General features: G+C 41.5%; 1 protein-coding gene across 3 annotated transcripts in view; it reads left to right on the plus strand.

Moving 5' to 3' along the window:
• The window catches only part of FILIP1 (filamin A interacting protein 1), a 109,279-nt gene that overhangs the window by 51,273 nt on the left and 31,074 nt on the right, over positions 1-26,932 (plus strand). For all 3 annotated transcript variants that reach the window (XM_040598673.1, XM_040598675.1, XM_040598674.1), the window contains exons 3-4: positions 11,505-11,678; positions 13,785-13,963. In XM_040598673.1, the coding sequence (XP_040454607.1) occupies positions 11,505-11,678; positions 13,785-13,963 (353 nt within the window). The remainder of the gene's footprint in view (positions 1-11,504; positions 11,679-13,784; positions 13,964-26,932) is intronic.

Here is a 26,932-nt window from a genome sequence, read left to right on the forward strand (position 1 = left end):
AGACCATAAATGCTCTCTTCTATTTCCACTGGATAATTTATAACCAGAGATTAATTTTGTCCAGAATAGTATGTTTTTTCTGTAGCTTGCAATCATTGCTGTGCAAAGTGCAGGAGATACCATGAGAACTAAGCACGGCTTGTCTAGCAAGTCCCAGAATCATGAATTTTAAAATAGAACCCTGCTGTTTTATAAGAGGGGGAAAAAAAGCACCCCAAACCCAAACAACAAAACATAAGACAGTATACTGAAATATAATTAAATTTTGCTATTTGGGCAATTTCCTGCTCCCTCTGAAATTAAGGGCAGAGGTACTAACAACCATAGAGATGATAGTCATCTCTTTGGTAATAAAATTGCTTTAGAGTTATATGTTTTTCAAAGTAATTATCCTCAATAAAATATCACTGTTACTGCACAGCTGTAGGCTGAAAACCTTTTTCACAAAGACATTTTAACATCCTTCTCTGTTAATGACTGAGCTGTACTTAACAGAGCTACATCTATGATGTTATTTAGGCTTGGAGGGTCAGAAGAGAGAGGAATAATTGACAAGTGTCTCTGATCCATTGAACATCTCATCTAGACTGGAAGGAAGAGTATGAACAGCTTGGGTTTTTTTCCAAAACTCTTGGTCCTCTGTCCAAAACAGAACAGTAAGGACTGCTCCAGATCAACTTTTAAGTTTTGGTCTTGTTCCCATTCGGATCAGTGCCTTTAACAGATCCTCCTTCACAAGCTTTTAAAAATAATTTTAATCAACCAATGTAATTTGATTTTTTTTTCATTTACTTAATAGAAATTGTATACTCAGTGAAACAGTAATGTGAAAGCTTGTATCTTTTCTCATTTTCTTGAGAGAAGGCTCACTCTGAGAGAGGGGACATGGCCAGCCCTTTTGCAATAAATGCTAGATGCATGGACTTGCTGGCTTTTTAAAATATCTGGGATTCTTGGGAGAGCTTGCAATGAGCACATGTCTTATGTATCATAATGCTGTCCAGTACTCTGAGTCACCAGTTGTTAATGTAACGTTGCAGTTGTAGCTGAGTCTGGTTTTATTAACTTTACTGCCCCAGTTGTGCATTTACTGAGTTTGTGTCTCCTGTTCTCCAGCTGAGGATTCAATAAGCTCTTGAGAGCAAAACAGATTACTTTCCATCCAAAATGAGTTTTAATAAAAGCAAATAGAAGTCTTCATATAATAGTTGTGAGAACATGGCTATCTGAGAAAATGTCTTGTTTCTAGGGTTAAAGGCTCCACCTATTGGTTGACTAAAATGAGAGAAATGTAACATTTTCGTATAGAAAACTGCTGGCCCTACTGAACATCCTGTGCTTTGCCACATCTTTACAAAACTGCTGGCTTCAGTGTAGAATTTTGCATGATGTCCAAAACAAAATGAGCTTGGTGGCTTATTTCTGAGGGCTGTGCACATGCAGCACCCAGAATGATACACTGCTGAGACACTATGAAGGAAAGTCCTTTCCTAAGACAGGAATGGTTTGGATTTTGCAAGTGAAGTCTTTCTCATGCTGGAAATGATTGTTTTTCTTTGCAAAGTAATTAGCATCAATTCTTCCATGCCAGCAAAATGAATGGAACTTCCAGGCATTTGTCACCTTCAAGTTTAAACAAATCAGAAACAGAAGTACTGATGCAGTCAGCTTTATAATGAAAGGCTGTTTCCCCAGTATGGGCTCAGGCAGTCTCAGCAGTTCAGGCAAAATGGCATTTTGAAGGGCTTCAGAGTCATTCCTGGGAATGCAATGGGAGGATGGAGAGGGGAGAGCTTGTCCAAGTGGGGTTTGGGGAGGGTGAGGGGAAGGACAGACAGTGGCAAGGATCAGAGGGATTTCAGAGACAGCAGGAGTCTGTGAGGGCATCGTGGGCATGGCTGGGAGTCGCTCCGTGCCTTTCATTGCCGTCACTCTCTAAGTTACTTCACTCTAAGAGTTCACAGCACTCCCCTCGTTTCCTTCGACAAGTCCTCTGTTCAAACAATTGGCTACACTGGTAAGTGCTTGCTGTAATGCAGTCCTACTGTTCTTGACCATTCATCAGTCATCAGTAACTTGAATGCACATCCATGTAACACACAGCACTGAAAAACAGCTTGTTGAAGCCAACAAAACGCTTGGACAAGAGAAAGTTGTGTATACAGTTTATTACACATGTATACACACGTCTGTTGGTATCCCACTCTGAGTTTCTGAGTTGTGCTCATGTCTCCACAGAGGAGGCAGAAGGATTTCCTCTGAAATTCATCATCCTGATGGCTATGGCCCGACTGGCACCAGCTTGTCTCTGGTTCTGTCCCACTCCAAGCATGCTCATTCCTGCCACAAGGCAGCTAGATCACTGCAGAAAAAATACCTGGGCAATTTTGTTCCTCTTGGAGAGGGGGTACTTACACCAGCAGCTTCAAGTGCCTCCCTGGAGTTCAGGTCAGAGCACCTCATCTCTTATTCTTCAGTTCCTTATACAGTCAATGAAGCACTTTCAAAGAGCAATTTAGACAACCTGAGTTAAATGTCTAATGAAGATACTTTTTAGTTTTGAGTGCGTTTCAACAAATTGGGTATAGTATAGAAGTACATAAACGTGGAGGAAATAATATAATGAATGGGAGAAAATGAATGGAACAACTATATTGATGTTGGAGTGCCATATTTTTGGTATTATTAGCAGCATTAGTACCTAGATCTTATATATACTTATGAATTAAATCTTGCAGCATTTCTAGGAAGTATTATTTCCTTTATGGAATGGAAATTGGAGCATGGTGAAGTTAATTTTATGTGTGAAACACAAGAAAAAGGTCCATGAGCAGAACAGGGATCTCCTGAGTCTCGGTCCAGTCTGGCTAACAAGATTAAGGGGCAGATGATAACATAAGAAAGAGGAAAAGGAATGCTTTTTCTGTTATTACCCTTTCATTATTCTTCTGTTTTTTCTTCTGAAGGAGGTGATAACTGGTCACTAAATAAGTTGTGGTTACAAAAGGCACATGACAACTTACTACGTGACTCCGGCAATATAAAACCACCACCAACGTGCAAAAGTGCTGCAATATTAATGACTTCCTATACTGCTACAGTAGCTCAAGAGTGGCCATTCACCTATGGTATGGAAAGCTGCAGACACTTCCTTAGCACGAGTAAACCAGGATAGGGAGTTAGTCACTTGGGTTTTCATGTCTGATTTGGAGTACCTGAACCAGGGAACTCTCTGCCTTTCCAAGCATTGTGGTGACTAGCGCTGGTCAGAAAAAAAAAGACCTAAAGTTGCTTTGTTAATTAGCTCATTTGTTAGGATGTACACTGCACCATGCAGCCACATGCCGGCCCTGAACTGCCAATACAGTCATTTGTGCGCTGTTAATGATTCTTCCTGCTCAGGAGTCCAAAAAGGTGTTTTAACAGATGTTCCTTCCTCTCTCTGCTGGATAGTTGGATCAATCTGCCGTCTCTGCTTGCTGCTGGGCTTCAGGTCATGTGCAAAATGTTATTGTATGGTTAATATTGGCTGAGACATAAACTATATGACTGGAAACAGCAAACCCAAAACAGCGGGTTTAGCCATTGTGATGCATTGCTGAGGCATGTAAAGCGTATCCCAACATGCAGATTTGTGCGCGTAACTGACGGCGATGCCTTGCACTGGTCTTTCTGTGCTGACTGGATCATGACACTGTAATTCTATATGCTACAGTAACTGGCTCAAAGTTCGATGTTATCGAGCATAACGCTCTTTCAATGTGAAAAGACAAGACAGGATATCCCAGACCCTAATAATTCTGAAAACATCAAGCAGTGTGGAGTTAATACTTCTCGGGGCCTTGCCATGGGAATTTTCTGGCTGTGGCCCAGACTACAGATAATTAATTATGTCAGTGAAAGGCTCTGGTGGCCTGTTTTCTTCAGAAAAAAGTGACATCATCCATGGAGCTCTCTGGCAATAAAGCAGAACAAAGCTGTGTGGGCAGGAAATAACAGACAGATGTCTTCCAGTGCTCATTTGATCTGTTTCAAAGCTTGCTGTAAGAAGTAATACATTGCTCAGTGCTGCTTCTCCTCAGCTCTGCAATCTTTAGTGTGGACTTTTTAAACATAAGAGGCCAAATTAATCTCTGATGTAATTCTTCTGGAGCCACTTCAGAGGGTTTGTGCAGTGGATGAGCTGGTCTGTCATGTGCCTATCCTTCAGTATTGGTTTTAGAAGGACTTTCTGTGTTATCACTGTAAGAAAACACACAACAAAATGAAATACACTGTATAGCTCCAAAGGCTTCATACAGGGCCAGAAAGTTCTGTATGGTGTGGAGAAGGCAGAACATTCCTGTATCATATCCCCAGAGTTATGAGGGATCCCTTGCATTTCCAGATATATTTCACTAAACTTTTGTACAAAAACATGATGGTCACTTTTAATCACTGAAGTCATCTCTTTACCTCTAAAGTAAATCATGTGCATAGACCCAAGTCCCAAAAAGTTAAAAGAAATTCATGCAAGTGAACTCAGCAATTTCAAGTATTAAGAAATCAATCTAAGATGAAAAGCAAGAGAATAATTCTGCTGTACATAGTCTTCCTTGCAAGAAAAACTATGTATACATGTAATTAGCCAGCATTTTGCATGAATCACAGAGTGATATAAACAAGGGTACTTCAGATATCTGCTGTAGGAGAGAAAAATATTTCTTGAGTTTTTAGCAAAGAAGAACTTTGTATGATGTAATATGCAGTAGGGCCTCTAACTTTCCAGCTTTGAAGCATGCTTTGTACACGAAGTGCATCTGACCTGGAAGGCAAATTGCTACCCAGTCCTTATAGCAGTGTGTAGGGACAGTTTGAAGAATCAGGCCTTTAACAAAGCAGCATTCCAGTAGGCAGGTGTAATTTTTATTACTTTCTCTACTTATATTCATAGTATCATGACAGAAAATGAAGGAAGTGCACTTTCCTTTTAATTATTTGAATTTCCTCCTGGGGTAAGAAAAGAAGGGAAGTTACTGAGTTTTAAAAGGGAGTAATGGTTAAGTTTTGCAGATACAGGGGTTTGAGTACACCTGCCTGAAGATGCTTTCTTTATTAAAGTAAACAAAGCGAAATTGTGCTATTCACTTTCTGAGGTCTCTAATGGGAATTTTCAGAAATAAGGCTATTCCTGCCCTGACAGCAATACAGCACGAGCATGTCCTGGATAGCATAGAAAGCAGCTCTTGATCTCCCTCAGAAGGATGCCTTGAGTGTGATGTTTGTTAGCTCTAGGTGAAATGTTTGTAAAACCTGCTGGAATGTAGGAAATCAGCCACTGGTAAGACCACAACATTACAGGGACAACCTGTGACCTTATCTAGTTTCTGATGCAGTACAGAGCAGCTGTTGCACTATAAATAACCTGAACTGTGTGCAATGCAAGTAACAACAACACAAGTAGAAGTAAAGGTTCCTGTCTGTGGTTTGATAGTTATTTCTTGTCATTAATCACTAGCAAGAAAAATATGACTTCATAAACATTAAACGTCTATTACTTGGTGCTTTCACTTGTGCAGTCATAAGAAAGTGTCATGATAACTAGAAAAGAAATAGTCAAAAGGTGCAAATAAAATATCACATCTTCCAAATATTACCCAAGTGTATTCCTTGTAAATGCCACTTACTCCTGCTCCTAAATTTTCAAAACTCAGATAATTCAGAGGATTTCCATCATGTGACTGAAATATTTAGATTGGTCTGAAGTAGTTACATGTCTTTTAGATGGCTCCAAACATGCAGCTATGAAAAAAATAGTTACTGGTAACTGATTTAGAGAGAGGCATACTGTGAGTTTTGCAGGAAGACTGCTTCTAAACAAAATTCCAGAGAAGTGTTTAGAAGATGTACTGGAAAAGGATCTTGAGTTTGATTTTACCTTCAGCTGGCAGTGGTTACTTTGACTCTATTCAGCCCATCTTGAATACAATTGATTCCCCCCCCCCCCCCCCCCAATTTACTAGATGCCTTACATTAAATGAGTTTGATCAGCTCAGTCCCATTTCCCAGGTGACAAATGGCCCGTGGCAAAAATTCCCCGTTTAGTGGGTGCTGAGTTTTGTTAGCAGTCTCACAGGAGAGGCCAAAGACTGTGGGAATGGGGAGAGAGGGCTGTAGTAAATTGGCAGGGCAGGGCACAAGGAGGAAGCACTGAAGGAAGCATCTGAACACCAGGCTTGTGTAACAGTCTTTCCATTGACCAAGAATTTGGTTGCTAGGCTGCCAGTCCCCTTTTACAAGCAGCAGAGTCATGCTATTGTTTCCTAAATGGTTTCAATTTTATGCAGGGACCTCTTTACATCCTTTCTATATCATTTAAATATTTTACTAGGCACATAGTAAAGCGAGGTTTGGAACTCAGACCCCTGCGCTGCTCAAACCAGTGAGCAAAAGAAAGCCCTTCTCTTTTATTCTGCCAAAAAGTGAGTGTTTCAGGGTAGCCCTGCAAAGAGTGGCCTCACATCAACCTTCCAGCTGGGCAGCTAGCATGCACGCCTGAGGGGAGGGAGCATTGTCTCCTCCTGTTTCCCAGGTAGAAATGCAGAAGCCACAAGTAAGAGCAGTACTCAGTGGGTAGTAGAGGTGGGTAGTAGGGAGGAGGGAAAGGAGAGCAAGCAAAGCTGTGTGGGACTTCAGCCCCTCCATGGACATACTCAAGATCTGAGGTCATCAGCCTTTAGATTTTGGCACCTCCAGTACGCATAAAATAAGGCTTAGATACAGTTCAGCTTTGCGGTTCCCCTATTAGCAAGGATAGCTGAAAGGAGGTAACTGAGTATAATGTCCAGTCCTGGCCCTCACAATTCAACAAAGATACAGTCGAGCTGGAGAAGGTCCAAAGGAAGGCTGTGAAGATGATCAAAGGGCTGAAGAACATGCCCGGTGAGGAAACACTGAAGGAATTAGATATTTTCCCCCTGGAGAAGAGAAGGCTCAGGCAGGACCTCATCGCAGTATTCCAGTACTTAAAGGGCAGCCACAAAGAACACAGAGGCGCTCTCTTCACAAGAAGCCACATAGAAAAGACAAGGGGCGATGGGTAAAGGTTGCACTGAAAGAGGTTTCACCTCAACATAAAGAATTTTTTTACAGTGAGAACAATTAATCACTGGAACAACCTTTCCATGGATGTGATAGAGTCCCCATCACTGGAAGTTTTCAAGATGCAATTGAACATGGTGCTAGATGATCTCGTCTAGCCTTCCTTTCCCATGAAAGGCTGGACCAGATTATTTTCTGAGGTCTCTTCCAATCTGAGCTGTTCTATGATTTGATGGACAGGGAATCTCTAAGCAGTCTTTGCTCCTGGAGAAAATGAGTGTGAAAAGTTACCTCTTAACATAACTGGCCTTTGTTTTTTGCCTTGAGTCTATTACTAAGAGATAAAAGTGGCCTCTTCATTAATCTGTCATCATTGCTCCTTCTGTGTAGAGAATCAGGTATTTGGGGGCACTTTATTAACAGAAAAGTCTGTTTATTTTCAAGAACCCACAATCTGAACAACATAGATAGAAAGTTAGCTTGGAGTTTTCTGTAGGACAGTTTAAGTAACAAAAACCCAATAAAAGTAAATTAATGTATTTTCTAAATTCTGTACCTTGACATTAAAGAACTTCTGTAACTAATTGCAGTCTTCTGGACTTACACAAATAAGTTTCATTGTGTTACAAGCTGTTGCAATATGTGGTCTTCTCATGCCTGAATACCCTCTCTCATCAGAGCACCAACAAAACATAATAAAAGGACTTGAGAGATGACTTTCCTGTGCCAAACAGCGTGTTCCTTCTACCAAAGCAACTAACAACTCTCCTCTGGGATTTTTAGACAAGTTTACTTCCAATTTGAAATCTCTTCCTTGTGTTTGTCTCCTATCTTATGATTTATGCTAAACAGCATTGTGCTTTGAGACAAGGGAGGGAACTACAGTAAATGTCCATGAGTAGAAACAGCTTGCCAGTATGGTTCCCTCTTCTTAGCTAGGACCCCCACTTTGAGCCTCCTGAACCTGTGTCCAGGTACATGTGTGTAAGTAGCTCAAGTGCTCCTGTACAGGGTTATTCTGACTTGTTTTCCGAAAATGGTCTGTATCTGGTGATAGTGTACAGTGACAACTGTGTCCTGTGTAGTGTTAGTTGTTGACTCTACATTGAGAGAAAACATCTCTACATGAGCTTTATTCTAGTTGTTTCAGTGGACAGTTAGTCATTTGGAGGAAACATGAAATCATGAGTTTGTTTCAGCTGTTTCATCTCCTTCCCTCTATATAATCCTCAGGAGTTTGAAAGGGACTAACTGGAGTTTGCAAATCCCAAGGCTGATGGGAGGTTAGGATGTCACCCTGGCCCCTCTCTGACCTAGGGTTCGGACTTCAGAATCTTCCGATGCTAGGGCTTGTTGCTGAAAAGCAATTTGCTCTCTAGTTTATTATTAGCACAAGGCCCCTTTTTTGGTCCAATGCTTCATAGCAACATGAGTGTCTGTTTGTTAGTTTGCTTTTCGCAAACTGTTATAAGAAGTCCATTGAAACAAGAGTACCTGGTGAATTAGCCAATACCTTTGATACCATGATAGGAGCAATGGCAAAGCCCAGAAAAGGTGGAAGGCACCTTGCCACACTGATGTGATCCTGAGTGCCTGCAGAGCATGGGGTGCTCAAGAAGGGGTACGTGAGCAGGGAGCTGCCTGTGCCCTGGGGATGGTGGCACCCGGGGCACTGCCTCCAGGTTGGGCACCCTCCCCTTGGGCTACAGCGAGGGGTTTTCAGGGCTGACAGCCCTGCGCTGTTCCTTGGAGCTGTGCCACTACTTCCTTTTAAAGATGAAGCAATGTTCAAAGCTCTGGACAGAGCTTGGGCGCCTTCTTTCCTGCTCGGAGTGCTAGTTCCTCCATTCAGCATCACCCACTGCCCTCACTCAGCTCATTCTGGCTCTTGGGGGACCCAAACCTGCAGCTTCCAGAAACCTTTCTTAGCTGGCAAGTTATAAGCTGTTTCAAGGACTCTCCTTCCCTCCTGCTCCATTTTAATTGTCAATGATTAATGAGGCTGGATTGAAAGTATGCACAGCAGTGCACAACTGAAGAGGGGCTGGGGCATTCGCTGGGAAGAGCGGTGTTCGGTCCCTCCATCAGCTATTACTGTATTAAATAACCATCACAGGGATTGGAGTCCAGCTTCTGGCACGTTGCTTTCCCAAGTCATACTGTTAAATCACCAAGCCCAAGCTGCCTCTCTTTGCTCTGCCTGGCCCTGTCAGTGCTTAATCATGCCACGCAGGGACCGACAGCTTCAGCAGGAGAGAATGAACACGTCCTCCTCCCCTCCAGAACAGCCTAGGGTCTGAGGTGTGCCTGGCCCTGAGGGTGGTGGGGCCTGAAGCTTTCTGTGCTCAGGACCAAAACCATTTCAGGTTTTGGTTGCGGCCCCTGGTGCATAGGGTAGAAGGGGGCTACCCCCTCATCCTGCCGTTTGCAGTGCTCCCTTTGCACAGTGCCCTCCCTGAGCACGCCTGTGCCATGGGGTCCCTGCTGCGAGGCCACAGTGGGGCACCGAATTCATTCACTGGGGCAAGACACTGATATGACCCAAAATGGTCTCTTCCTGAAAGGGCCTAAGACAACATGTCATAGAATCTTGATACTGATGAATCCCCACAAACTCCCATGCTATCCTATTAGACTTTTTAAGGACTTTTTTCTTCAATATAGAAGCATCGGCCTCACAGTAACAAAGACACTAAGATAACTGTTATTTTTATGGGGATATAAAAAATTATATATTCTCAAACCTGTCTAAAACATTCCTAAAATAACATTTTTCCTGTACTGAGAGTGGCATATTCCCAGGATGTGGTGTAGTGAAGAGTCTTTGGGACTAGCCCACATAATTCACTTGTAGTTTTGACATCCATGAGTGATGCACCTTTCCCACGCTCATGCTGAAACAACATTAACACCTTTCCAGTCTACATTTTGTGTCTTGCAGACATGCGCAAAGCTTTTACTTAAGGTCACAAAATGTGCAGTGCAAGTTTCTACAGCTGGCTGCTTATAATTGGGCTAGTCCTCAACTGGGTGGCATGATCTTTGCTTCAGGTTCATTTTTTGTTTTATTTTCATGTTACTCTGTTTTATTAAAAAAACCAAAACAAACAAACAAACAAACAAAAAGATTACAGGGTCTTTGCCATTTCCTGAAATTATTTCCTTGCTCATTTTAAAAGCAGATGATTTTGTAGAGCTGTGATGCCTCTGTAGTACTGGATAAAGATTTAAGATTTGCTAAAGGGATAATATGGAGTGCCATTGTGAACACCGTGGAAAAGTGTGAAGCATTGGTCAGTTCATAAATCATAAACAGTCATTGCTTACATAGGGGCAGGATTTGTAAAGGGTTTTCCCTAAAATATCTGAAACTTTCTTTTCCCCTTAATTTGCTTCCCAAGCTCACATGGATTGAGCGTTGGAAGGGCAGGTGAGAGAAAAATTGGTGCCCATACTCTTCTGTCCCACATCCCTTTGGTCTTGTGGGAGAGAGGCTCTCCAGGGAAATCTGGGAGCTCCCTTGTGTCCACTGAAGACTTGGACCTTTTACAGCCCAAGTTTTACAGATGGCTTAACAGATGTTGGCAAGTATCGTTAGAAACAGAGCTCAGGGTTAAGAGTTTGTCCACAGCATAGCCCTAAAATGCCCCTTGTTCATAGCCAGGTGGCCTCACAGAGCAGTCTTATCATGCCCAGATGCCTGCTTGCACTGCCTGAAACTGGGGGCTCCCACCCAGGGCAGGGAGCAGGAGCTGGGACCCACGGTCCCCTCAGCCACAGGAGCACTACTGCTCCCAGGGGTGCCCTCTGCTCCAGCATCAGCAGCTCTCCTCTGCTGCTAGGAGGGTTTGCTCAGCCTCCTTGGGTCTGCTGCCAGTTATGCTGGTTAGCCAGGGTCCGCAGTGTTTCCAGGGTTTTGTTTAAACAACAACAAAAGTTAGAAAGCTTTATTTTAAAAGTTACTTGAAGAGAATATTTAGTCACAAAGTCAGGTGGGGAATGACTAGAAAATACTTGATTAGAGGCTGTCTGAGAAATATTAATTCGGCCCACTTGTGCTGCCTGTTCTACTCCTCTCCTTACCCTAGTCACGGAACAGCATGGGCAGTGAGTAAGATGAAGTATAGGAAGAGAAATTATGTTCCCTGGCTATAGTTGCAACCCAGATAAAAATGCATAGCATTCAAACGTAATAGCAGGCAGGAAAAGAATAATTAATACCTATGAGGACGACATTTGGATTGCACATATCATGTTTACTCTGTTATCTCCCAATGTTTTTATATTTGCATTGGTAGCCTGAAATTCCTCTAATTTATTTTATTTTTGTGTATGCAGTCCATATATATGAAAAGCCCCTATTTTCCCTTTTTTTCCCTGTTGGTTAATAGGTTAGCTTATGGTAGTGATTTGCAATGTTGCAGGCAAGGGAGGATGTGATCCACATGCTGAAGACGGAGAAAACCAAACCTGAAGTTTTAGAAGCTCATTATGGGTCTGCAGCTCCAGAGAACGTGCTCCGAGTGCTACACAGGGATGCCATTCTTGCCCAAGAAAAGTCTATAGGAGAAGACGTCTATGAGAAACCAATTTCAGAGGTAATAACTTCTTAATTCACATCAGTATGTCTGTGCAGGGGGAGCCCTACCCAGAAGTGAGACTCCACATATTTTGGATGTGCACAAAGCACAAAAGGGGGTAACAGAGCTTTTGTACATTGACAAGAAATCAAAGAAAAATTTAATATTCGTGTTACTCAACTGCAGAATAAATTGTAAGCAAGTCACTGGGCTAGAACACAAACAATAAAGAGCTTGTATGCTCCTTAAGGCTGGTGCTTTTAAGCGAGAACAAAATCTTTGGGTATTATATATTTTTTTTTTTAAATTCCTTTCAGTTATAGGCTCCAACCTCTACTGCTCACAGCACTGTTAAGCACTCTTTGGTTCTCTTGGCATACTAAACCACAATCATGTGGGTAGTTAGGAAAAGAAGACCTTCAGAGATTGCCTTTGACCGTATTTATGGTATCATGAATCCATAATCATTTTATGTCACTTAAGCTCTAGGACTGCAAAGTCAGTTCAGCCTCTAAAGGAGAGCTGTAGGTCTTGATCCCTTGCTTTAAAATCTAAGCAATAAATGAATGTAGAATAGACCTGGGACTGCCTGAGGCCAGCATGAGTGTCAAAATAAGCTCATGTTTATAGTTTTAGAACAGTCCAGGGCACGGAGAAAGAACATGCAACAAGATACAATATAATATGCTGTAGTGCCTGTCCAAACTTGCATAATTCCTCCTATTAGAACATTTAATTTTTTCACCAGGAATTGTGTCTACCACAGGATATCTTTATACTGTGCATTCTCATTGAAGCAGCTTCTGAACATTTTGGGGTGATAGTAAATAAGGAAAGCAAGTTTTAGCATGTGGGAGCATGCATGAAATACTGTTGAACAAGATTAAAAGAGCTTAGCAGGGCTTTTGTCTAAAGAAGCTGGTTATTTGATGGGGACCTCAGTGTAAAACTTTTGTCATGTGTAGGTCCACAGAGATTATGATGGAGGTAAAAATGGGATGGTAACAAAATTTTGTAAGTGCAAAAGATCTATTCTCAAAGGCTGAACGCAACCTGGCTCCTTTATAAAATGCAGTAACTGTTTTACTTTGGCCGTCGGGGTCAGTTTCCAGAGAGCAAATCATGGTGGTCCTCCTGCTCTCTTATTTCCCTTGGTTTGCTGAGACAGCCTGTGAAACAGCAACCGCCCGGTGTAGCCAGGGCTAAGGAAGATATGACTCCCACAGGGTAAGGGCTGGGGGTGGGCCGAGCAGGCTCTGCCAGCTGCCATGCCAGGGGCTCGCAAGCAGAGAAGTGCCAGGGCTGTGGGCTGCTTTGGACGGAGGGAGGAGGTTGGACTTTGTCATCAGCTCCCAAGAAACAGTGAAAGGAGCAACATGAATAGCCATGGTGGCTGCAGGGTGCCCTGACAACTTTTTAGACACACCTCTCTGACCTTAGAGTTTGTTTCAATAATAACTGGCATATTAAATTAATTAAAAAAAAAAAAAAAACAAAAACAAAAACAGAAGATAAAAAAGCTAGTATGTTGCTAAGAAAGAAAGAGAAATTTCTGTCAAAAAACAGGCTGAGGGGAAACCCCAAAGGCTTATAATGAATTGTATTTGGTAATGTAAAACTGAATCTATGCTGAATATAAATAGTTTAGACTTTTTGTCTCAGCAGTCCTACAGGTGCATTGAAGATGCATAACTCAAAATTCAGCCTTGAGTGTACACCTAATGCCCATACAGGTGTGTGAACTCAGGCTCCCAGGGTCTGAGGGCATGTATCCTGCCTGGCATTTGCTACTGCTTTTCCTGTGTGAAATGAGAAAAGTGTGCATAGCACCTTGCCACAGGGGAAATTCTACACTGCAGCAATATTATTTGTTACCCTAAAACTAAGTGAAGTTTTGTCCTTTGTGTATCTGAGAACCGTTGAAATGCTTATTGCAAATACACCATTCAAAGAAGTCATTACTTTTACAGGACAGTGATTTCTAGTCATTGCTTTATGTGACGCCTAAGACATAACATTTTTTTGGGACTTGCATTTACCATACACAACGTTGTTGGTTAATAAATCAGGTGAAGTAAGCAAGCAGACGTTTAAAACAGTCTGTTCTCTTGTCCTACAATCCAGCTGGACAGACTTGAAGAAAAGCAGAGAGAGACATATCGGCGCATGCTGGAACAGCTCCTATTGGCAGAAAAGTGCCATCGCCGCACAGTTTATGAGCTGGAAAATGAGAAACATAAACATACAGATTACATGAACAAGAGCGATGACTTTACCAACCTCTTGGAACAGGAGCGGGAGAGGTGAGTACCTGACACAGTGCAAAGAGTATCCCCAGTGTCCCAGAGCTTGCCAGTTCAGCAGTGACATGGTCTGGTATTTTCTATTATGACACTAAACTCATGTGTAAATGATTTTTAAGTTCCACACATGTTGTTAGTAAGTACATTACTGTGCAAGTCTAGAGGTGGAGGAACACCACTGAATGTTCCTGTAGCGTGCGCTTGAATTAAGAAACGAATTTGTTTTGAATTACTCATGCCCATTTTGGGTTCACCTCCAGGTAGCTTTTGATCAGACATTATTTATGTTGGCTCAGTCTGAGGCTGGCTTACTTAGCCGAGTGCTGCACTTTGTGAAGGACGGGGCACTGTTTGTCACAGCAGGAGGAAAAGGTAAGGAAAATCACAACACACATTAGGAAGCTGGCACACAAATGGTAGGGACTTTGCCATGCCCTTCACATTTAGGCTCGCAAAATCACAAACCGCTTGCATTATTTTTCATATTTTTGAAGGCACATGCCTCAGACAAGATCTGTGTTCCTCTGGAAGAAAATATTTTCTTGTTGTATAAAATGTGCCTGGCCTGAGATGGACTATCTGCAGTGTTTATGTCACAGGCTCATACACTCCAGTTTTTTTTCTTCAAGTGCTTGTTCTCCTCGTGGGAGTAATTTGTTCTTTGAGTCTCTAAGAAAAGAAAGAGCACCTACCTTAGGTGAAGAATAAGCACTCAGTAATAGCCTCAGTTTTTCAATATGAAATTTTCATGCTCATACCAAACTGCTTGAAATCAATCCACAAAGTGGTGGTTGTTTGTTTTTTTTTTTTAAAAAAAAAAAGTCTCTAAGAAAAATACTTAAGGCTAGTTCAAAGAAGAAATGCTTTTGAGGAAACCACAGTCTGGTGGCAGACATTTGCAAAAAGCCAGGAGCTAAATTGTTCAGTGTATTTCCTGAGCTCAGTTCAGCGCCAGCTTTGAGTAGGTGGCACATGAGCTACAGTGACCATATTTCCTGGTTTAATAGCTGCTGGTTTTCTGTCTCTCAGTTTTCCTGGGTTGACTGACAATGCTTAAAGGACAAAAATGCTTCTGCATCTTAGAAATTTGATTCTCTTAGCAGAAAATAAATAAATAAAAAAGTTGTATTTCCAAATAAGGAGCAATTTCACATCTGATTCTCACAGATGCCTTTTTTTCTCTATGCTGAATATCTGTGTATTTGTGGACATCCAGGCAACTAAAATGCTACAAAAATAAAACTGGTATTAAAATACCATTTATATTTGTCTTTACATTTTACAGTCACTTTAATTTGACAATTATTGCCTTCTTATTATTCCAGCTCAATTAGTGAATGCCACCAAATAGCCTAAAATTATGACCTGTTTTGAACTGACTTCCTTCAATTAACTGATTTCAGAAAGCTTTCTGTCTCACATTGCTACTGCTGAGATCTCAAGTCCCATCTCTGTGGGCATTTTCTCATACTCTTCCTGCTCTTTTGTGTCTTTTAGGCTTCAGTTTTTCTACATTCTACAGTTTTTGGAAACACAGCAGTAAAAAAAGGAGAATCTGAGTTTGAAATTCTATTGAAAGCAGGTCTTTAAGAGCAAATAAATCTGCTAGTTTTAGTCACCAGTGCCTTCATACTGGTGGCTGCAGGGGAAGAGCTGCAGTGCTGAAGCCCTTTTGATTTATGTTCAGTGGCACAAGAAACCTGATGTTTGCTATTTAATACACTTTGTCTAAGCCACTAATGAGAAAAATTCGTTTTGAGTTTAGTAGCGACCAAGCAGAGAGAACAGTACACGTAGCTAAACATAGAAAACCAAGCATGCACATCCCTCCCTCTTCAGGGTCCTCCTCCCGGATCACTTGCAGACTAGATTAGCAAGATCAGGATGGGCTGGAAATCACTTATTAGTTTATAGTCTTAAATGATCTCAACTCCTTATCTTTGTTTCCTGAGTGTACGTGAAACTGAGGCTGTTTGTATCCACATCTTTGTAAGTATTAAAAACTGGATGTAGTATCATTTGAGGGCTATATTCACAGAGAAAGAGGTTGATGGGCTGACTACTCAGGAAAGCCCCACAGTGGCAATCAGCAATAGATTTTTGTTAAGAAGGAAGAGTTTATAGTGGAAAGATTAAGTTGCAATAGGCTAAAAGGTACAAAAACCCTCCCGTATTCACTTAATCTGCACATTGGGACAGAGAACAGACCTGCCCAATTGTATTTGTCAGGGTCCTGCATAGGCGTTCTTATTTTAGAAGTACCACTATATATATAATTTGTTTTACTGTGGCCTTTGAGGCCTGAGTGTTATTTTATTAATAGCTGAACAGACTTGTAGTCTCCGTGAAAAAGGGACACGGAGGTGAACTTTGCTGGTCAGCCACTCTGCTGCACTCGCAGTTATAATGTTAATGAGACAGGGTGAGCCAGAGGAAGAACAGTCCTGTGGGACAGCCATCGCACAGCAGTCTGGTACAACGAAAGCAGTAATAATTTCTGTCCTGGATCACTATCATTCAAGTAGTTTCTTTCCTCACGGTATTTTTACTAATCTTTCCTAACCATTGTTGTCCACACCAACTTTTAGAGGCCACATCTGCTTTTGGTGTCCTGTGAAAGTTTGAACAAGATAAAAAGGAAAATTCTTTAAGAGCAGAAATATGCCTTGGTTCTAATGTATTTCTAGCACTCTCCTAATGTGTTTATTTTGGAATACTTCTTTACATACACTTTCATACGTTATCTCTAATCCATCCATAACAACACGATATGAAAACAAACAGTCCCTATGAGGGAATAATTATTAGGTCAACCCTGCACAGGAAGGAAGGAACAGGAAAATATGATTTGTCAAGAATAATATGTATGAAAAGTATAAAAAAGAGAAAATACTTGTACACAGGGATATTAAAAATGTATGCAACTAGGAGGGGTAACTGGAGAAAGCTGGAGAGCCTGAATGTTGGTGTTGGTTCCACAACACCAAGTGCAACTTAGCTGTAGAAAGGTTGTGGAAAAGGTTAGCATGTTATAGGAAAAAAGTTGTGGCAACCATTGGTATTTTTAGTGAAAGGTGCTTCTACAGACATGGTGGCTGAAGTGCTTTGCGAATTTCTGTATAGTACGCTATAATCATATCTAAAGATGGGAAAGTTTTGAAAATTAGGGACAGTAGTTTCTATTTTTACCATTCAACCAAAAGCCCCCTTTTCCACACTTGCCCACCTCATCTGCTGTGCCTGTAACACTGAGTCGTCCTTGGTCATCTCCCAGCCCTGGGAGTACAAAAGCAGCCATCTTCCTGGAGCCTTCTGGTGAGGCTGAGGGATAAGGAGAAGAGCTGGAGGCCCCCCAGCCCCCTCAGAGACCTTTAGCAGCAGACAGCGGTGTGAGGAGTCTGGTCTGGCAGGGGGAGAATGAGGGGTCTGACTGGAGCTGCACTGAGAGCACAGCTTGCAGCGGGCACCACGCAGCAGCAGCTGCAGCAGCAGCAGCATTAGTCCCCCCAGCACAGGCACGCTTCTCTTCAGCCAGGTTTGGGGAGTGAGGGGTGGTGTGAGCTCAGGCATCGGTGGAGCTGGCTGCGGCTAAAAGCACTTCCCTGCTCCAAAAAGTTCTTGTGTAAAGCAGACCTAACATGAAATGGGACTTGGTTGTTCTCTGTTCTGCCTAGTCCCAGCCGCCTTGCCTTCTCTTTTAAGGAAATGGGCAGTGGGAGGGAGAGAGAGATCTTTAGGATCAATTATAAACTTTTTTTATTTGATGAGCAGGGTTTTTTCCTGGTGGAAAAGGGGATTGCTCTGTGTAACCTCTACACTGCTTCGACCTCTCCATTGACATAGGAGACGGGGTTTAAAATCCTGACATTTTCAGAAGTGCTAATCTCTGAACAATTTGTCTTGTACTCTTCTTTTAATCCCGTTTGTTGACAGCATATTTTGCTATTAAGAGCACTGGAAAGATCCCATTGATTTTAATGGTTCAGAAACAGGCTTGTGGTGAGGACCACTGAGCCAGTCCCGAAGGACAGATGGCAGAAATAGCCTGAAAGCCTTCAAAAATGGGGGGAGGAGAGAGTTTCTTTCATATGCATGGGATGGGTTTGCCGGATAGAGGGTGAGATGTGGCAGAAAGGCTTTGTTGGAGCTCATTAAGGGCGATCTGTGCAACTGCTTTGTGAGTAATTTGATCATTTCCAGCATGGTCCCTGAGACTGGCGAGACTCTCTTACCCCACCACGCAACACATCAGTAAATAAACACCCAGTATCTGATGTAAGCATTGTCTGTCTGAAAGCATCGATATTATGTTCCGTCACATTTTATTCAAGACTTCATTGAAGTGATGAGGATTTTAAATTGGCTCTTGCTTTCCTTGCCGCAGCTTCAATTTTTTCTTTACAACCACAGCGACAGCGTTCCCAGTGCACTGAAGCATTTCGCATTTTCCTCAAAGGCAAGGCCGAGATTCAGTCTGTACTTCCTAAGCAGTGCCCTGCTAAATCTGGTTTTGGTTAAACCCTCTTTTTGAAGTACATGGCCATAATTAGATCTGCTTAGAGGAGACAGCAGGACTGTGACCCCAGATCTTTCCTCCACAAAGTTTCCTTTCAGTCTTTGCATAAAATTGTCTCCTTTCTGCCTCCCCCATCACAGCACCCCCAGCAAGGAATGCACTGGCAAGTCCCTCGGAGGTCTGTGATAATACATTCCTCTCGGCTTTGGTCATCCTGGCACCGAGATGCTCTTGGCTGCCCTGCTGGTGATGTAATTCTGGGCCCACATCACCTGCAAAGGAAACTGATCTGCGAGCAATAAAGCACACAGCCGTCTCGAAACAAAAATGAAGTGTTGATGTTAGCAAGTTTTTAAAATCTCTTTTCTCCCCTTTTTGCATTTCTGCTTTTATTACCAAAGCTCCCCTTCTCCCTTTTCCCACGAGACGGCAGCACCAAGCCTTTCATCGGGAAATGCTGGCCTTTTTGTTCCCCTTTATTTCGTGAACTCAAGCAAGTGTAAAGGCTGGAGTGTGACATAGCTTGGAGTTTTTGTGTGTGTTACCTTTCCAGTTTGCATTTTCTCTTTATTTTTATGGAGACTGTAAAATGAAGAAGCTGGCAGGAAGAGAGCTGGCCAGAGTATCCATCAGTCAATTATTTGTTTAGAGGACAATCAAGCCAAAAGTATGAAGTGTTCAGGGCTAATAAATCTCTGTGATTTACTAGTTTAAGGCAAAATTCTGTGGTCAGAATAGCCCCATACAGAGATATTGCGGTGAGGTTTATGGTGCAAACATATAGCACAGATTTTGGCCTGTAACTGTGTAATCTGTTGGTGATTCCTTTAAAGCCTGGAAATGAAGTTACCTTACAGAAAGATTTTTGCTATTTTTTTTCTCCAAGAGTTCTTAGCCATATTTGTACTCTGGGGTTTTTCTCATATGGTGATAGTTTCTGTGTCCTGGTTTCCAAATTGTGACCCAAAAAAAGGGAAAAGCCAGCCCAGTGGGACTGTGGGAATTCACCGTTGCCTACAGTATTTACTCATCTTACCGCACATTGCTGGCTGTAGTAGAGCACTGAGTCACTCTGTCTACTTTTCAGTAAGTTCATCTCTAAACTTTTGCTCTTACAATGTAGAAGACAAGGGCAACAGTACAGGGTGGGTTTTTTTTCTTTTCTTTTAGGCTGACATGCTGTCTGTATAGTTTGGAAGTGCTGGCTATTTTCTGTCAATGTTATATATTCACAGATCACAAATTCTGTGGTAGTCTATTAAAAGAAATAAATGAAAAAAACTGGCAATGACAAATACCGTTTCCGCACAGTTAAGTAAATCTGAAGGTCATCTATTTTGCAGGTCCTGTTTTACAGCTCTAGCTGACTGCAAGGCAGTGATTGCTCAAAGTTTATGTTTTAACTAATGAATCTGGTCCCAAGTTCCAACAAAATGGCTCCAAAGGTAATTTAAAAATGAGAGAACAGGCACATCTGACTGTGGAGAAACAATATGAAAGTATTGCGAGCCTTACACAATGTGAGGCTTGCCATGAGCTGGGACTAATCCAAATCCATCTCTTCACACTTGGATAGTCCTCAAAACTGTCCAGTCTTTCAGTCACTTCTGGGATTATATAAAATGGCATCATGTGTTGTTTCAGCTATTCTTCCAAAATTATTTCTAAGTAGGCATCAACTTCACAGCCCTTGAGAGACGATTATTATACAAAACTATATGTGGTTCATTATTCCTAGCAAGTTTGCTTGCTAAAATCATCAATTCAAATGCTCCCAGGGTCAGACAGGGGGAAAAAATGATTTCATTCAAAATCTACTCACGAACCCAAACTCCATCCAGGGTGCAATAGGTGACAATTTTAACATTTAAGGGGCCTTTGGCATGTTTCAGAGTTATTATACTTCTGAAATAAATATCAGTTCACAGTTCTGCTGAGGCCATCTTTTTAAGTTGTCGGTTTTTAAGGCAAAGAAAACAAGAACTGAGTCAGGGTCATGTAGGGAAAATTGCTTCCTCATTCAGAAAGATTAGAAACAGGTTTCAGGTGAAGTGCCAGGTTTCAGTAAATTTCTAAAAAATTTAGATAGGTGCCACTTATTTACAAGTACGAATATATGCTAATAGGCACTCAAGCTTGAACATGCTGGATATTTGCTTTACAGTTAAATGGAAGTTCCCCCGTGCAGAGATGTACAGACTGCCTAGTGAACTATATGAATGACTATTTTGATTAATGCCCTCCAAAAATTCAAGACCTGTTCTACATGGTCAGATAACTTCCACTAAGTTGTGTGAAGACCCACAAGATGTCATCTGACTGGGGGAGTTATTCTGACCCAGTGAGCCTATATAGAAGCTTTCCTAATCCTAAACAGATGTAACGATTTTTCCATCTCCTTTCCCAAAAAGGGTGCTAAGTTCTGCATCCCTTCTCATTCCTGCAGTATCTCCACCAGCAGTGGAGATCACCAATAACGAGTTTTATATTTGCGTCATTTCAGTTTTCAGTTCTTTTTAAGGCTTATATGTGGAGAAATCTTAAGAAGGAAAAACCCATGGGGTGCAAAAATCCAAACCAAATGTTCTTGTGAAATTTGCCAAACCTTGTGCAAATGTGAGGGGGAAGAAATGCAGAACACAAAATGTATTATTCTGCACATATTTGTAAAGCACCTGTGATTATAATATTCTGTTGCCATAGTTAGTGTTCCAACTAATTTTTAAAAAACACATTAAAAAATACCATTTTGGGTGTAAGATAATTAATATGAATGTCATCAAATAAAATCTGGTGACTTAATTTACAAGACCAGCTACTCAAAAACCCCATATCAAATAACCCTGTGATTATGCCATTTCACCTGGACTGTGGGAAACTTTGAATCCTCCTGTCAACCCGTTGGGATCCAAACCCACCTCTCTGAGGAGACATTCCTGGTCATGTCGCTGGGTCTCTTGGAGTGTCTGTTCCCATTCTTCCTGGGTAAAATTGTTCCGCTTTTACAAGTTACAAGTTGCTTACGTACCTTATTGAGTTCTTTTCACTGAAGGGCTGAAAATCTTGTAGCTCAGTGCCTGGGTTTTCAAATTCCCCCAGACACAGGAATTCACCAGGCCAGGTCTCCTCCGTATTCTGAAAAAGGAGGGCTTTTCACTTGTTAGTTTGGTGCATGGTGCTAAGATATGGCCTTCTCTATCTGCTGCTTTTCTTAAAATGATGAAGACTGAAATGAAAATACTTATTCAAGATGAACAAAAGTTACAGTGAAATCCACATGAAACTTCTTTTCACTTGAATGAGAAAGAAAAAGAAAGTGGGTTTTTTTCTTTGGTAATTACTTATTGGATTTTTGATTCAGCCCTGGAACTGAGTAATCAATTACTCACACAGCTCTGATATACAGTTGCTTATGTTAGGGAACGGTTAATAGTAACGTAGCTGAATATGTAATGCCCTAATGAGAAAAGATAAAGAAAACAGGACAAAATGAGGCTAAATTGTAGCAGTGTGACAGCAATGCTTTTCTGATGATAGCAATTACATCATAGGTGAAAAAGTATCTCTTGGTGACAACTCTGTATATGACAGGGTGAGACTTCCTGTACAGTTCCATTTAAAATGTTTATTTTCAGAGAAACTGGAAAGGGATAGATGTATGCTCTTTCATCATTGAAATATAAGGCTTTTCCTAGATGACTTAACTTGTTTTAAAATAATGGATAGCTTTCAACATTTTTTCATTCTGCAAATTACTGGCTGGGATAGAATCCTGGTTTCCGAAAACAGCAGGGGCAAACCAGTGCCCATACTGGTGAAAGGCGGGCAGGTGCTGTGGAGGGTAGGGCATTGCCACTTGCAGATATTGCACAGCTCACGCTTTGTAGGCACTGCTGATCCTATGATGGAGAAGAGAATGTGTCCAGGTTTGACTGGCACGTGTCCTTATGTGACAGAACGGGAGGTGCTGGTCCAACTTACTTTCAGTGGCAAGCACTATTGCTTTGTGCCCATCGTTAGCACGCTGAGCGCTCCACGTCCAGCTTCTTTAGGTCTTAGGAAACTAATCCATAAAAATGCCAACCTGATTTCATGATCACATGATTTGGATTTCATGATCACAAAGCTGGTATCGTTGCAATTCCTTTGAAGTCAGTAGAGCTCTTCTTGATTAATGGGATTAATAAGAATCAGGGGAGGAACGCTGAAAATGCTACAGAGTGTGTGTGTGTGTGTGTGTACCTGTAAAAGTATATATATGCATATAGAAATGTATTATATATGTCAGTTTCTTGAATTGAGTTATAGCTCCTAGATAAGAATTTCTCCAGCAAAATAACTTATCAATAATATTTATTTCCTGTATGAATATATTTTAATATAACTTATATATACATTTATGTTTATTATAACAGTAATTTATTAATGTATTATTTGTACATAATTTCTACAGCCAAATAACGCCTTTGTATTTTGAATTATTTTTGGTCAGTATTGCCTATTGATTCTACCATGGAGGCTGTAAGCTTTTCCAAGCTGATTTTTCCTCTCTTTCTGTGTGTGGCATCATTTGCACTTATGTCACTATAACATTTTTAAAAATTATAGTGATTTGTAAGTGATGACGCTCCGTGGAAGACAACAGCTGACAACCAAATGCCTGACTAGAAAACAACAGGGCCAGGATGCATAAGTTCTGCATTTATTCGGATGGCAACACAGACAAGGTAGAAAGAAATTTTAGGGCAAGAAGAGCACCTTCTAATTCACATTTACTGTATGAAACTGGCCTGGTTTCTCCTTGCTTGCTCTCCGTCTATGTACATCAGTGTTCCTTGTCCTTTCTTTTTGCCATCCAAACACTCAACAGGCTGGTGATCGGGACATTATCTTGGAAAGAGGTAATGCGAGCTGGAATTATTTCAGACTGAGGAGAGAAATAAAACGAGGCATACCACTCCCTGGGTAAGCAATGCAGCTCACAGGCGCTGCTGCAAGAGGCAGCCCCCTTGCAAGTCTTCATTGAATGGAAGCACCTATGGCTCCTGTCCTTGCACAGTGGCTGGGGTCAGCCGTGTCTCCCTGGTTCTCAGAACAAGCCCCTTGCCATTCTGTGTGTAGACATGTATTTCATGAGGCCCAAATAACCTCGGGTGGAGAATGACGTTCAGCTCAGGCAGGATAATGGGACTTCCAAGGACGTGTAACAGCAAGTTTGGGTGACCGATATACAGATCTGTCCAAAAATCAAAAATCAGGTGCCTATGAACATTCAGATTTATATGTGTGGGTCTGGTTTTCTTCGGGTTTTTTTTCCCCTTTCCTGTTTTTTTTTTTTGTGTGTGTGTGTTTCTTTTTACCTTTCCCTTTTAAAATTCTTCTTTAATTACATTCCAGATATCTATGTCAGTCCTTTTTGGATTCTGCTTTAAGCAACTACAAGTAGGAGGTTAAAATAGCAGGCTTAAATCTCAGGAGAGTCTAGCCCCTGGGAGAGTGCCGTGGGGTGTACAGTGAGGAAAGTCTCTTCTATAATTGCCTCTTAATTTTCTAATGTGAACAGCAAACCTAAGAATTGCATAAGCTGTAGTAATTATCTATGTGGTAGTAGAAAAGCTTTGTGTAGGTGTAGGGGGTGGTATTTGTGGGGTTTTTTTCATGGATGCAGTGGGGTTTGGGGTTTTTCTGGTGTGTATGGGAAGTGTCCATTTATGCTGCATCTCCAGAACACAGGGGCAAAAAGCATTAGCAAAGGTGGGTTTGTGGGATGGATGTGGTGGGCAGGTGTGTGCTCCTTCATGTTCAGGGCAAGAGCTAAGGGTCCTGGCATGAAAATAAACAGGAGTACCTTCATAGCCTTTTAGACTGACAGTTGGGACACGGCATATTAGGATGTAGTGTGACAGCCAGGATTACTCAGCGCTGATGTTAAAATCGATAGATTTTCTTTAGCTCTTTAGCTCATAAAAGCAGCCACATACTGCTCTTTTACAGCATTTGAGAGTTTTACTGAGGATTCATTAATTGCTAAATCACTGAATATGGTGCTCACAGGAAGTCATGTTTAAAACATCTAGAAGAAATCTTCATGAGATTATTTAATTTTCTCCACTTATGTGTATTTTATCCTTATGTCAAGCTGTGACTGAGGTGGCCAAATACGATACAAATCAGTGCGCATATAGCCTGTATTTCTAAGAAAATCTGAGACCCTGCATTGAGGGAGATGGAGTTTTTATATTGCTCTTGCTCTTGCTCACAAGTTGCATTGCTGTTGTACAGCTGTGTGAGCTTTTCCATGCTTGACTAGCCTAGTGCATACAATTATTTGAAAGGTACTACTTCCTAAATCCAGATTTTAAACTTCTTCACTCTTTTTTAACACTTTCCCATGTTTGAGACACTGTTATGGTGACTCCAGACACCATCAGTTTGGGTTCCTTGATGCTAAAACAACCTGTTTTCTCTCATTTTTCGTGGCCACCTTTTTTATTCGCTCTATCAAATAAATTATTTCAGTGGTGTATCAAATAGGAAGCATTGAGATGGAAAACCTTTAGTTTTAGGTGTTGGACTCAGGTGCCTTTGAGTCCCAGTCAGTCATTAGATCACTTTGCTTTGAGGAGGTGTCAATGAGAAGAAGCAACAAAGAAAATGAGGTCCAGAAAAGGTCAGAGTTAGAGCAACGGGGCAAGAACTGAACTGATGGAAAGGGGAAATAAAGGGCAAGGAATAGCAAAGAGGCAGGTTTAGTACAGGGAATGGCAGCCACGAGACAAAGAATATGGGAACTGAATCTGAATTAAGAGATTAATGAGAACAGAGGGAGTGGTGAGGGGAACTAGCTGTTGGCAAAAGTATAGTGCTATAGAGCCTTCGAGGTGTATGACTGAAGAAAGATAGTGAAGAGATAAAGATGGAAGAGAGACCAAGCTGCAAGCAAAAGATGACATATATAGAAAAATACAGCAAAAATGAAGCAGAAGGCATTGTGTTGATGATGATGCTTGATGCAGTATAGCACAGGCACTGGGACTTCCCAGAACTTTTTTGCGCCAACAAATCATGTGCTTTAGGGGAAAAAAAAGTAATTCTGCCTTGATTTTCAATTTCCAGTAAGGGAATATTCATCACTGTTCTTTATGAGTTACTTACTGTCATACTTTAAAATGTAACCCTTATCTCTAGAGGGAGTATTTATTTCCATTCTATAAACCCATGCTCAGAGAACTCAGGTGAGGGGGAGGCAGCAGAAGGGGCAACCACAAAGCACCAGCTGCCAACAGAATAAAAGCAACACACAGGTGAAAATCAGTCAGATTTAATTCATGTCCCAGACCCAGCCTGAGCAGGAAAGGCCAAGACACTGCCAAAAGACTCTTTCCTGGTAAGCCAAGAACAGGCACGGCTTTCCCTGCTCTTAAAGTCTCAAGCTCACTCATCCACATCATTTTTTGACATGAACACCTAGCATATCAGAAGTGAGTAACGTAGAAAAACAAGGGTAGGGACCAGATCAGGTAAAGACAGCATTTGGTGGGGTGCTGTGGTAAAGCACAGATACGTGAAGCAGCCAACACTAAAGATGGCAGGTCTGCAGGGAGCAGCAAGGAAGCACTTCACTGAGGTCCTGGACACCTTTTCCCCTGACTCGAGAGATGCTTTCTGTGGTCAAAGGGCCACAGCCTGCTTCTATGACACTGTTGGTACTTATTCACAAAGTAATGATGAAATTATATTATAAAAAAGTATCCTTGATGTAGATGAGCCCTAAGTTGTAATCAGTTATCCTTCAGGGCATCTCACCAGTATCGGAGATGCTGAGCTTTCCCAGATATCAAAAGGGTACACACAAGTGTTAAGAAAGCAGAAAACCGGAAAGAAAAAGAAAAAGAAAAAAGTGGAAAACAAAGCCAGAAATGCTTTTGTTAAACTTTTGAATCATGCTTGCATAAAAGGCAGCAGTTCCTAACACAGGGCAATTTCCATGCTACAAAGAGAAAAAGAATTGAAAATCTAAGCAGCATGACTTATTTAGAAAGATCTGAGGAGTAATAAAAAAGCCTGTGTGGAAATGTGTATGCATGTGTATGTGTGCGCACAGTGTCTTTAACAGCTGCGTGGAACAACCTGCTTTAAATAAGAACAAAGGTGAACAAAGCCAGTTGTCAGTGCAACTCACCGAGTGAAGTTTTTTTAGTGTGCATGACGTATGCCATATAAAATGTATTGCCTGAGATATAACAGCACGGAGTCCAACTTGAAGTCTTTTTCTCTGGCTTTTCCTACAAAGTCATGTTTCAGGAATCTGCTGTAGTTTTCTTCATTATTTATTTGTCTTCAAAAGGCCCAATGGATCACCTTGTTCGCTGTATCTTCAGCAACAAATTAAAAGTCAGACTCTCCCCTCACTCTGTGTTCAAAGTTGTCATGCTCCATCAAGACACTACTGA

Source organism: Falco naumanni, chromosome 6, assembly GCF_017639655.2.
Source record: "Falco naumanni isolate bFalNau1 chromosome 6, bFalNau1.pat, whole genome shotgun sequence".
Classification (NCBI taxonomy): Eukaryota; Metazoa; Chordata; class Aves; order Falconiformes; family Falconidae; genus Falco; species Falco naumanni.